Raw genomic sequence first — 12,902 nt, 5'->3', positions numbered from 1 at the left:
ATAACAGTAAAAAATTTAAAAAAGGAATAAAATAAAAAGGTATGAATATAGATACACACTATAATATGGATGAATTTTGAAAATATGCTAAGCGAAAGAAGTCAGTCATATAGTGCCACATATAGTATAAATTCTATTTATATGAAATGTCCAGAATAGGCAAATCTATAGAGACAAATAGCAATTTGTGGCTGCCCAGGGCCAGGAGAGGGGGGTTGGGATTAGTTGGGGGGGTAGACTAAATTGGACAGGATTTCTTTCTGGAATGTTGAAAATGTTCTAAAATTGATTACGGTGATGGTTGCATGCTTCTGTGAATAGTCTAAAAAAAAAAGCCATTTCATCGTGGGGTGCCCAGCTGACTCAGTCGGGGGAGCACGCGACTCTTGATCTTGGGAGTTGTGAGTTTGAGCCCCACATTGGACATAGAGATTACTTAAAAAAATAAAACGAAAAATGAAACATTTCATTGTATAATGCAAATGGTTGAACTGCATGAAATATGAATTCTATATCAATTATATTCAATAAATATGAATTCTGTATCAATTCTATATCAATACATACACAAATTTTTAAAAAGCAGCAAAACAGAAGACAAAGGTCTCAACATTCATTGCACTGTTCACATGGTAGAATTTGTAGCATATAACTTTAGTTCCTTCCCTTTTTAATTTAAAACTGATTTCTTGAAACTTTTAGTCTCATTTTCCTATATAATTTCACGCTTAATTATTAAGATTGTTGTCTTATTCCATCATTTTCCCACTGTGGACATCTTACATTTGATCAACTTAAGAAGGTATTTTTGTTCTGGGTTACCCAATTTCCTGAGTTTCAAGGATCGTTCTGAGTCTAAATGTCTTATGGTATCTGTTGTAACTTTAAGACAAAGAAAAGAATAGAGCACTAATTAGGTAGGCATTAATTTGAGAACATCTTTGCTTTTAAAGATAATTTTTTTTAAGATTTTATTTATTTATTTGACAGAGACACAGCAAGAGAGGGAACACAAGCAGGGAACACAAGCAGGGGGAGTGGGAGAGGGAGAAGCAGGCTTTCTGCTGAGCAGGGAGCCCGATGTGGAGCTCGATCCCAGGACCCTGGGATCATGACCTGAGCCGAAGGCAGACGCTTAACGACTGAGCCACCCAGGTGCCCCAAAAATACTTTTTTAAAACATTAGTGCTCATGGCTTTGTGAAAAGATATCTGCTCCAATGGGGGACTAGGGCCTGCCTTTTGTACGGGGGTAGGGGGAGGCTTAATGTGCTCCCACAATTAGTGAGGCCATTTACTTTTTGGAGAACCTATCACTTTAACCAAATCACATCCTGTTCCCTGAACCTTTGATTAGTCATGTGTATGTACAGAACTGATTTCAGTGCTTGCTGACGAGTCTTGCACAACATCATCAAAGGTTTGTTATCTCTTGAGACTGAGAACACTTACAATATGCAGGAAGAGATTTCTGCCATTTACTTTAAAACAGAGTAAGTGGGTATTAATGATTAACTCATGAACTTCATCAATTTTTTTAAAAATAAGTCTTCATATACTGTATTTTACTTCTTTCTCTTTCTATTTTACACACACACACGCACACACAGGCATGATGCATGCAATTTTTTTCAGGGTTTGAGTAAAATAAGTATAAGTAGGTGTCCCTGGATATGTACTGAGAACATTACTGGAGTACTGGCACTTCGCCTTTTTAATCACTTAACACATGAGACCTGAATACATCCACATTTTTCTTTTTTTTTTAAGATTTTATTTATTTATTTGAGAGGGAGAGAAAGAAGCAGACTCCCCACTGAGCAGAGAGTCCCACGGGGGGCTCCATCCCAGGACCCTGGAATCATGACCTGAGCTGAAGGCAGACACTTAACCTACTGAGCCACCCAGGCGCCCCTATATCCACACTGTTTTACACCCATTGACAAAGAATTAAATTGTTCACTTTTTGGAAAAGTGTTAACATATATATGTATGTATGTATATATGTGTATGTATATATATCAATTTCAATGTACTTCTATATCAATGGTTTCCAGTAAGTTATCCAGCCATCATAATTAAAGGGGTAGCCACAGTTTTATAAGAAGGAATAAAGTGACCTAGTACATGCCACAAAGACTTATAAGTAAATATTATACTTGACAGTCTATCTCGAAACATATATCTAAAAAAATGTCTACAAAATTAAGCAATTAGGAACACGTTTTTGCATTTATGAGTTAAAGATGGTAATTCTATCCTCTGTGTGGAGAATGAACACTCTAAAAACTAAATAATTCTTCATTAAGCCCATCTTGGTTTTTCTAAGATTTAAGGAATTATGAGAGCCAAAGACTGTATTTCTCTGAAAAAAAAAGTTATTTATGAATTCCCCTTGGGTCTATTTTTCAGGAACTTGGTTATGAGTTTGGTTATTTGGTTATTCTTCTCAGGGAATACTCATCATGGGAAAACTTGGTACAATTGTTCCATCCAAATGTGTTTTTTTAATTACTTACCGTGCTAATAAAAATTATAATAAACAAAAAGAAATAATAACCCAGAATTGCTTTTAGCCAAATCATATCTCAAAGGACACTGAGGGGCCTCAGTTTAAAAAGCAGTGATAGTATCACATAGTAAATAGGAGAGCGTTCTCCCTTCTCAAGTACTGTGTAATAGTGATTCACCAAACAAACTAAATTCTGAAAGGTATGTTCCAGTGTTTGCATAATTCCTATTTTAGCATGCATGTTAATTTTATTTTTAAAAACAACACCATTTATTTGCTGTGAAAATTAAGAATCCTCCTCCCCCTCCCCATGTCCAGAGTCACTTACTACTCAGTGGCTAAGTGCTAATAGATGTTGAGTTTAAAGGAGATGCCTTGAAAAGTGACTCTCTTTCAGAGGTGAGGGCAATCAGACTTGCTACCTGATTTCTTTCAATTGAACAATGAATGATTTTAGGCCCTAAGGACATACGCTAGTGTTATTTTCAGGCTTGCCAAATGAATAGTTAGAAATATTTGAAGGCTTTGAAAGGTACCACACATTATAATTATCAGACTGTCCTTGCATGCTTTACACACAGCAGTTATAGATATTGGGAGCTTCTGTATCGCTAACAATTCTGTCATTTCCAAACTAAGACTAATCTTGCTCTTCAATAAAAGAACATTTCATTAATGAATGTGGTCAACTGCAGCAACGTCAACGACTGACACTTTTTTGCAGGAAGAGGTAGCCAGATTTAGGAAGGCAAGATTTCCCCCAGCATCTCTTAAATTAAGTCAACGCGAATAGTTCTAATAAGATTCGGGGCTTTACATTGGAATCTTTAACAAAATTTGAAGAAGAGAGAGGAAGGGAGTGCATTAGAAACATATGGTGGAAAGAAAATTTCTGGAGCCTTGTAACTAAAATGGATCAAAGTAAGAAGCGAAAGATAAAAGTAAAAAAAAATAATAATTCAAAACAAGATTATTTCTAAAAACTAAGTAAGTAAGTAGCAAGTGAATAGGACTTCCTCCAGCAGTTACAAGGATGCCAGGAAAAGGGAACTGAGTTCTGGGGCATAGAGTAGACTGTGCTTTAGTTGTTCCTGTTTAGGAAGTTAAATGCTTAGGGAGGCATATTCCCTCTTTCAGGTCAGCGGGGTACCATTTAGTACATTACTGCTGAAGTACCCTGGTGACCTGAATGAATTAATGCAGTTTCCAAAGGTGCTTAACTTGCAAGCACTGAGAGCTCAGGCACTAGCAGTGATAAATATTCTAGTAGTTCTTTCTATTTAATATACCAAACACCCAAAAATGCCAGCAAAAGGAAGTTTCTTTAAAGTGAAAGAATTCCGTTGTGACAGGAGATACTCAGGCAACAATTTTAACCAGCAGTTTTCTCCTTCCGGCTTGTAGATGACCCAACAGGTGTTAAGTTCATCATTCTCCTTGGCTGTGTTCATTCTGGCCCGCTCTTGTGTTACACCACATCTGCAATATCTTTAAGGGAATCTGCAAACTTGAAGGAATGAAAGTGGGCTCCAAAATGATGAAGCACTAGACAAAATTGTTAAGTTTGCCTCTGGTGCTCTGGCCTTTCTTTTCCTTTCCCACTCTCTACTCTTCCTATCCTCAAGTGCAACGGAAAGTTTTCTTATTAGCAGGGCCTCATGATGTGGCCTAGAACACCAAGACAGTCTCTTACTGTCTGTGAGGACTTGAGCAAGGCATTTTGCTCTTAGTTTCCCATATGTCAAAATAGGAACAGTAACCTATAACTGTTAGGAAGAATAAAATGAGATAATGCAAATAAAAAAGTCTAACTTCTTATGATGCTGTCAGCCTACGTCCTCTTTTTTAAATGGATAAATGGATGTCAGTTATCAATATGGTTTTACCGTTGACAGAACAGCATCAGAAGAAGGGATATTTTTGGTAAGATTCCTTCCCAATATCTCATAAATCCTATATAGACAATCAATTGCTGACTCTATTTATAAACGAGGCGCTTCTTGACACAGGACACATAATCATGGATGAAAAATCAATTATTTTAAAACTTTAAAAGCTTCCCTTCCAAACTTAAGTTAAGCGATACAGTTGGACCTATCAATAGCTCGTTTCTTTCCATCTTCAGCTCTGCATTCCACTAATTTTATCAGCAGATAACCAAACACGAAGAATTTTTCAACTTTAATCTTCCTCTGCATTACTCTTTAAAAATTGCCTAATGGGAAAATATAACCTTGACATTCATTCTGTAGGCAACAAGAAGAGAGAGAGATGCGTATTCTACGCTACCTAACATTTCCAGTGAAAGACAGGCTTTAGGAAAATCTGAATCAATAAAGTACTATGAGTATGGCCCAATATACTTTTATATTGATGTGCACATATTTAATATACTACATGTAAGTATTATATTCAAAGCTACAAATGTATTTTTCCTTAAAGATGAAAACCAAGTGAAATAAAATGTTGCCACATGTAACCGTTATTATCTATGATAATAACAAACTTGTCTTTGTAAACATGTATCTTGAAGCAAAACTCTGACAGTATGATAAACTGAACTCACAAAGATTCTTCAAGAGTCAAACTAAATTAGCATCCTGACCCTATAAGGGGGTTGACTGACGTTTGCCATTCTTTACCAAGTGGTTTTCTTCTTCATTTCGAGGTAATACATCAGTAGCATCATCCTCACGTCTGAAGGAAACATACATGTTCCAACTAATAGAAAAGCTCTGCACTACCTTAAATGCCCACCATGACCCTTGTCTAAAACTGATCAGTAACTTCTTGCAATGCAAGAGAGCAGTAAGAGGAAGTTGAGATAATCAAGCGACTTTGCTCTGCAACTACTGATGACCCAACAGAGCAGTCACACTCAGTCCTCAGACCAGCCCTTGTTAGAAACAAAACAAAACAAAACAAAACCATGGAAGCTTTTGATGTGGGGTTCTAACCTTAATTTTATTACTATCCTTGCCCCACTGGAAGAACAGAGTGAGTCTGGAAGCATCACCTTAGAGAAGATGGCTTATAACCTGCCACATTAACGGGACACAACCTCCATCAACAGAGACTCTGTACTGGCACATTGTAAGTACTCCATCACTGCCTCTGTATATAGTAGAAGTAAAACTTGGGATATCATTCAGGTATTCTGCAAACAGGACATGAGCCTCTGTGCCTCTACCAATCCCCACACTCCTCTGAGGTTATAGGATCTGTGAAGATGTTTCCTCATAGGCTATAGGGGGCTGTGCTTCCACTGCTGCTCTTATTTGAATAAATCATATCGTCATAAGCTCTCCTGAAGTACACCGATAATTTGGGAAAAGTGCCTTTTAGGGCTTGAATTCTCTGAATAATGAACAAATCTCCACGTCTAATTGAACTCAGCCTGAGCATAGGCTCAGACTCAAAGCAAACTTGGTAAAGCATTTCCAGTAGAACTCAGGCAGGCCAGATGTTCTGGAAGCAGAACCACGGTCATTATGCACATACCAGCCCCTCCCCCTGCACCCCGGGCCAAGACCCTTTCAGCAGCGCGAGGCCTGGTTAACATATGACTCTGGCTGCATCACTGCGTGGCATCCCAGCGCCCATTTGGACGTTTCAGCAATTTTAAACAAGCTCCGCTGACAGGGACTATTAAATTGAAGCCCAAGAAGCACGCAGGGAGAGCACATTAATTATGGGGTAACACCTTTATCTGCATTACCTAAATGACCTCAGGGCGGGTGACACAGAAGCGATTTACTACTTTTGGTTAAACCGCACCTACACTTCACATGAGACAGAGTGAACACAAGTTACACAAAAACCAGAATATAAATCATAAAGTATGAGTTGATGTGGTCCTGAAGTGAATGGTCGTGTCAAAATTTTTTACTGTGTTTCTGAGATGAGGGGCAGCGTGGGCTTGGAAGGAGATAAGTGAGGGAAGCTCTTAGGGTGGGGCTCCGCCCTACCCAATCCCCATCCCTGACAAAATCACTAACCCAATCCCCACCCCTGACAAAATCACTAACCCAATCCCCACCCCTGGCAAAATCACTAACCCAATCCCCACCCCTGACAAAATCACTAACCCAATCCCCACCCCTGACAAAATCACTAGCCCAATCCCCATCCCTGACAAAATCACTAGCCCAATCCCCACCCCTGACAAAATCACTAACCCAATCCCCACCCCTGACAAAATCACTAACCCAATCCCCACCCCTGGCAAAATCACTAACCCAATCCCCAACCCTGACAAAATCACTAACCCAAACCCCATCCCTGACAAAAATCACTAACCCAATCCCCAACCCTGACAAAATCACTAACCTAAACCCCACCCCTGACAAAATCACTAACCCAATCCCCAACCCTGACAAAATCACTGCACCCCCCACCTGACATGTTCGAAAATTCATCCAGACTAAGCAGTTCCTTCAAAACAAAATGCACCCTGCAAAAGACCTGAGAGTCATTTATATCTTTGGATGCTCTATTCTGCTTTTATGAAAAGGCTTCTTTCCCCTTAATTAAGGGAATGCTAGTTTTCTTCGGGGAATTAGATGGGTAATCTTGCGACATGGAGCATTTCCATGAAGAGACGATCCAGGTGGGATAAAACAGTTAGGATTTCAGAGAAACAGAGAAGACGTACTAGCATGTGCCTGACATGTTGGGAGATGGTAGCACTGGTTAAGGAAAGACATGTGGAAAATAAAATGGGAGGGTTCCTTTGCACACTTGGCTTTCTTTAAATTTTGTCTGGGTTTGTTAACAATTTCACACACTAAAAATCACTTTATCTATCCTGACATGGATGTAGTTAAGTTGCTAATGCCTGGTCTAAAGTAATCCTTTTAGGGATTGATGTGTATTAACATATATATTTTATATTTGGATAGACAGATTTTTAGTCATTTTTTTTCCAGGGGAATACAAAGAGGGTTCTCAGCTCACAATGTAATATATTACTTGCCATGGAAAAGCAGTGAGGAAGTCCATATCTGTGCTGGAGTAGCTGTGTTATAACACATAGCTGTGCTTCAGCAAATGTCAGGCTTAAAAACAGAAGGAGACGTAGCAGATAGGGCTGGCCAATTACACTGCGATCTAAAAACACCAGTGATTTATTAGTTACTATGAGCTAACCAGCTCCTCTCCATTTGATCTGCGTATTTATTAGTTATAAGTATTATGGGAGCATGTATTATTGTTCCACCACAGAAACTCTTTTTTCAGCCTCTGCCTTGTCTTTTTATATGAGAATACAATAGAATAATTTGAGTGGTGATTACTTTTTAAAGACGAAATCCTGCAACTGGAATTAAATTTCACAGTGCATCTCAACCTTGAAAGAAACATAAATCTGAAACTAATATAAAAAAGTGTAAAAATTTCCATATTCAGGTTAATGTTTGGCAACAGAAAAGAATAACTTTTGTTTATCTCTGAAAACAGCTTTCTTCATCTAAATAAATGACTAGAATAAGAAAAACCTGTTTTGGTTTCTTAGATACACACACATATTCCAATTTCCTTTTGTACAATGACTTTTATGCAAATGTGTACCACACAATCTCCTGACCTCCTTTACCATCACACTGGGACAATGACAGTTCAATAATTGAAACGGTACATATCTGGTATATTTGATTTTAAATTGCAAAGTTGGACTCAGGCTTATTGAAATGAAAATGCTTGTGATTCTTTGTTAATTCCAAACTGATCGGGTTATTATTTCCTACTAGTAAAAAAAAAAAAGGCAAAAAAGGTAGGTGAAGCTAATTATTCCATTTTTTATTTCCTTGACACATACTTTTCCCAATGTGGCTCCTTCCACTCTCTTCTGTGACCCTCCCCCACACCTTGATTTTAGTTCTTAACCCGGATGCTTTCATCCGTAACATGGATAATGAGAAAACTCCAAAAATGTTCCTTGGGGAAATGTTACACTAAAAGTTACCTAGGACTAAATCCCACGTGTGTTCTTTTGCTCACCATGGAGACAAGAGACTCATTCACTGCTCTCAGCCAATTTTAAATCCAAATATGAAAATAGCCTTATGGAATTCAGACAGACTATTCTGCTTCACTACTAGCAGATGCAGGAAGAAAAAAGGCTGGTATAATTAAGCTTTTGACTTTGAACCAGCAAAGCTGTGAACACCTCACTTAAAAATACATATAATATTATAAGAGCAGCTGACGTGCAGGTGAGGCAAGAGCATTTGCAAGCCCGGCATAGGATGGGGGTAAACCAATCAGCTGGCTGGAAAAAGTCTTGTCCCTTCTGAGCCAAGAATAAACTAAACTGCAAAACTGAAATATGGCCAAAGTTGTATTTGTTCTTTGATTTGAATGTGTAGTGCTAAGTGGTTTCCATTATAACTTTTTACTCGACTCTTTAGAAAAATGTTTGGGATCATGTAAGAGGGAGACCAATTGTAATACATTTTTTTTTTTTTAAATGAGGGTTGGAAGTAACAGGGTTTCTTTAATACAGGCTAATCTCAGGCTATTCATTTATTCATCCTACAAATATTGAGGATTTATTCTATGAATATCAATTGACAAGAATTTGTAGAGGATGTAAAGGTGTGAAATTAGAAGAATATAATCAAATCCAATAAAGTGGTTAGCTAAGAAACAATGCTTTTGCATCATATCTAGATCTAGATGTCAATGTAGATATACACACGAGCACACTTTGACTTACAACACTGACTTAGCTATCTACACACTCAGTATTTGTTAACCTCACTTTAAATACACTTTTATACATGGAAGGAGAAGATTAAGGGCAATCTGTAGTTTCATTTTATTGTTTTAATTTCTTAGGCAAATTTTGCTTCATTATTAAAATTTCTGGAGGAAAAATCAAAATTTAATGGTGCTTAGCGCTTCAGAGAATTCTGCTTAAAGAAGTGAGTAAGCTTTCCTTAACAATAACAAAATTCCTTTTTAAAAAAATTCTAAGGAAAATAATACTGCCAAAAAAATGAACACAACTTTGTTTGTTTTTGCAGTCATCGTTAGCAATAGACATAAAGGTATTCTTTTTTTTTGAGTCCATTTGGAAAGATCATCAACACATTCTGCCTCTGGGTCCTTTGCCAAAAATACCATAACCCGCAAGCCTTCTACCTTAAACATAAAAGGAAAGGTGTTGTTCTGGTCAAATAAAGAAATAATTTTTACTAGCATACGTCTAATGTTAAAGCTGCCTAAATCCTGCCAAATACATTAAGACAACATCTGTAAAACAGATTTTCATTAAATTGATCAGTTTAAAAGTTAAGCAGCTAGGCAGATGATGCTTTTAAGCTAACCCTTAACCTTTAACCTTTAACCTCCTTAAACTGGAATAAGGACACACACTTCTTTTAGTAATACTGCTGCAGGTTGACAATGCAAGAGGTAAAGTGGTCTATTCAAATCGAACTGACACATAACCACATTTAGAGTGTTATGAATCAATATGTTGTCAATAACGAGGAAAGCTGTTTTCTCACAGCTCACTATTTATCTTATAACTGCTACTTGTCACTTTCCCTTAAAGTCTGAATAATTCACGATGCAAAATGATGTAAATTAAACTCAATGAAAATGAGTTTTATATAGGAGATTATTGTCTAGTCATTAACTCAGAAACTATTTTAAGTCTAATTTTAATATTTTAGCCTATTACAGACCATCATTTTTTTTTTTTCCACGCTCAGGCCAATTTGTTAGGTTCTCATTTAAAAGCAATTAATGTTACTTATGAAGCAATTTCATTTTGCCGACACAAGCCGACCAAGCTTGCTAATATTCTCATTACTACACTTGAAAATCCTCTATATCTGACTCAGACAGTTTCTGTAAATCAGTTTCAAAAAGGCACCCTCAACACACTGCTACTCTGGAGTATTTTTCTAGTTACTACTAGAAATAATGAATGCCCCTTGAAGGATAATACAACATAATATAGTTCGATTGTCCAATACCAAGTTTCAATAGCTCAAATATTTATCTCCTCAATCTTCTTTTAATTCAAGGTAAGCTTGTTCAAAGTATGTTTTTGTTTGTTGGCTGACCATTTTTAGATGCTAGGCTACAAAGAAAGACACTTGAGTATTTAAGAGATAAGCAAAGAAAGAAGAGTGGGGGACAAGTAAATTTTTATATGACTTTATAACATTTTTAATGGAAGAGTACATATATTCTTTGGTTCTGGGATCTAAAGCTCTGTTTTAAAGCCCTCTTTATAAACAAGCTTTTATCTCATTTGGTTGTTACATTCGAAGGCAATATCCAACTCTCCCTGAAAAGAAACTTGAAGAGTAACTCTGACACTTAGCAAATTGCTCTGCAGATAGTGAGGGAGATCAACTCATACTCAAGGAAAGAATGAATAAACTTAATACACACATATACACACGCGTTTAAATAATCATCAAACAATTAGATTAAACAACCTTTCCTGAGAAAATAAACAGTAACACTCTACCTTTCTTTAGCTTCCCACATGAGATCAATAAAATAGAAAAATTTGTACATTTATATCTTCTATTCACAACATGCTAATTTAAAGTGTTAGAGGAGCTGCGTGAATATAAACACAGTTCATGAATATTCTATATAGCTCCCAGGGTTGAGATCTATTATTTATACAAACTTAATGTTTGTTTTTTTCTCCTAGGTATTCTGAAAGTTTTAATAGGTCAGGTATCAATAGGAAAAAAAAAAAAGTTGACAACTGAATGGTAAAGCCTATGAATTATAATACAATTAATCCTTTATATTATATTTTCAATAGCATCGACTTAGAAGCTTGCCATCTTACATTAGGGCTTGTACTCCCCTCAAACTGTGTAACCCAAATCTAATGCTTTCGTCATTGATCCACAGAGCACCGATCTTACAGGAACAATGTTACAGATTCTCACGCCACGTCTTTAGGTTTTTACACTCAGTATGTCAATCTAGAATTTGAACTTCAAGAAACAACCCAAACTAATAGCGCCAGCCCCAATTCAAATAAATAATTCTTGCACCTGCTCCAGAGATCCACAATCGGCCCCTTTTGCTGTGTGTTTATAGTTTGAAATAGTATTAGAAAAGCCGTAGATATTATAATCCCTGGTTGACTCCTGATAGTATAGTTATCACTGATTTCTAGTATAAATCAATAGATAACACTTGCAAAATGGATTTTGTAATCATATTTAGAGCTTGTTACAATGACTAATAGCTTGCAATATTTTCTGAATTTTAATATCCTCTAGACAAAAGAAGTTTTTAATAAGTTACCAAGTTATTCATCATAGAAATGAATCTGTTACATTTGTACAAGAACCAAGACAATCAAGCCAATCCAGTAAACAAACTCACAAAATAAATTAACCAGTAATTAGGGCTTAGAAAAAGTCAAGACAAGTTGTGTAATAAATGGTGCTCACCAGTTGCACATATTTATTACATTGGCATAGTTTTTTCCAGCAAAGATAAAAGTGTATTTGCCATTTAATGAACATTTTTATTTGCGCCACACCCAGTGGAGGGAATAAAAACATGACTAGCTGAGAAAGGTCATGCAAAATAACAACCGAGTTAAGTAGAAGACTTTCAACTGATGCTAAGGGAGAGTGTGTTTACTCAAAAATTACAGAAAAACGATAGAACACACACACAGATACACATTGTGTTTAGATTGCCCCTGTTCGATACCTAACAAAAGACGACGCATTCACGAAGTAGCACTGTTTTTGTGATCTGTTGCCTATAACCACTGACACAGCCAAGAGCGACTCTATGTTTGTTGTTGTTGCTGTTGTTTTTAATCAACCAATAAAAGAGGGATAACAGTATTATTTTATACGTGAAAATACTCAGGAAGGTTATTTTAACTTCTGGGAAGCCAGTCAAGATTGCCACTGAGTTAGGTATAAAAGGGACATAAGGCAAATCTTTTAAATAAACTCTCCAGTTGCATGTATCTCAATATACGTTTAGTAACGTTAAGCAGAAACTGTGTATCTTGCCCTTCTATTTTTTTTCTCTTTCTTTTCTTAACTTGCAAATTTGTGCTCCAAGCTCTGAAACAGTTAATTCCCTTCTCTACTCTGTGCCAACGGAAATGGATGTCACTGCTTACCTTGTAGAGCTTCAGGGCCGCCTCATGCCTGTGATTGGTGGTATGCAAGCGTAATTTATCCACACTGTTGGTGTAGTAGTCACAGGCATTACATTTCAGGTGAACTGGGTTGCCAATGGCAATGCACTTCAGCCTCCACTCATTGCTTTTGCCCCCTTCTTTAATGTGAGCCACCAGTTGATATTTCTGCATATGTTTATCAGTCTTGCAGTGGAGCTGGAAGTTGGCTTTGAGCTGAGTGTTGTAGTTACAGAGC

The 12,902-nt window shown here is 36.9% G+C and overlaps 1 protein-coding gene across 1 annotated transcript in view; it reads right to left on the bottom strand.

The window, feature by feature from the left end:
* ZFHX4 (zinc finger homeobox 4) overlaps positions 1 to 12,902 on the bottom strand; it is a 180,782-nt gene that overhangs the window by 141,501 nt on the left and 26,379 nt on the right. Inside the window, exon 4 of the mRNA XM_025871466.2 lies at positions 12,647 to 12,902. This exon is cut by the window's right edge and continues 247 nt beyond it. Within this exon, the coding sequence (XP_025727251.2) occupies positions 12,647 to 12,902 (256 nt within the window). The remainder of the gene's footprint in view (positions 1 to 12,646) is intronic.

The sequence above is a fragment of the Callorhinus ursinus genome, unplaced genomic scaffold (genome assembly GCF_003265705.2).
Source record: "Callorhinus ursinus isolate GAN/ISIS: 27379988/994484 unplaced genomic scaffold, GSC_fseal_2.0 scaffold5, whole genome shotgun sequence".
Lineage (NCBI taxonomy): Eukaryota > Metazoa > Chordata > Mammalia > Carnivora > Otariidae > Callorhinus > Callorhinus ursinus.
Note: the sequence above shows the minus strand (reverse complement) of the source record. Positions and strands in the feature narration are given on the sequence as shown.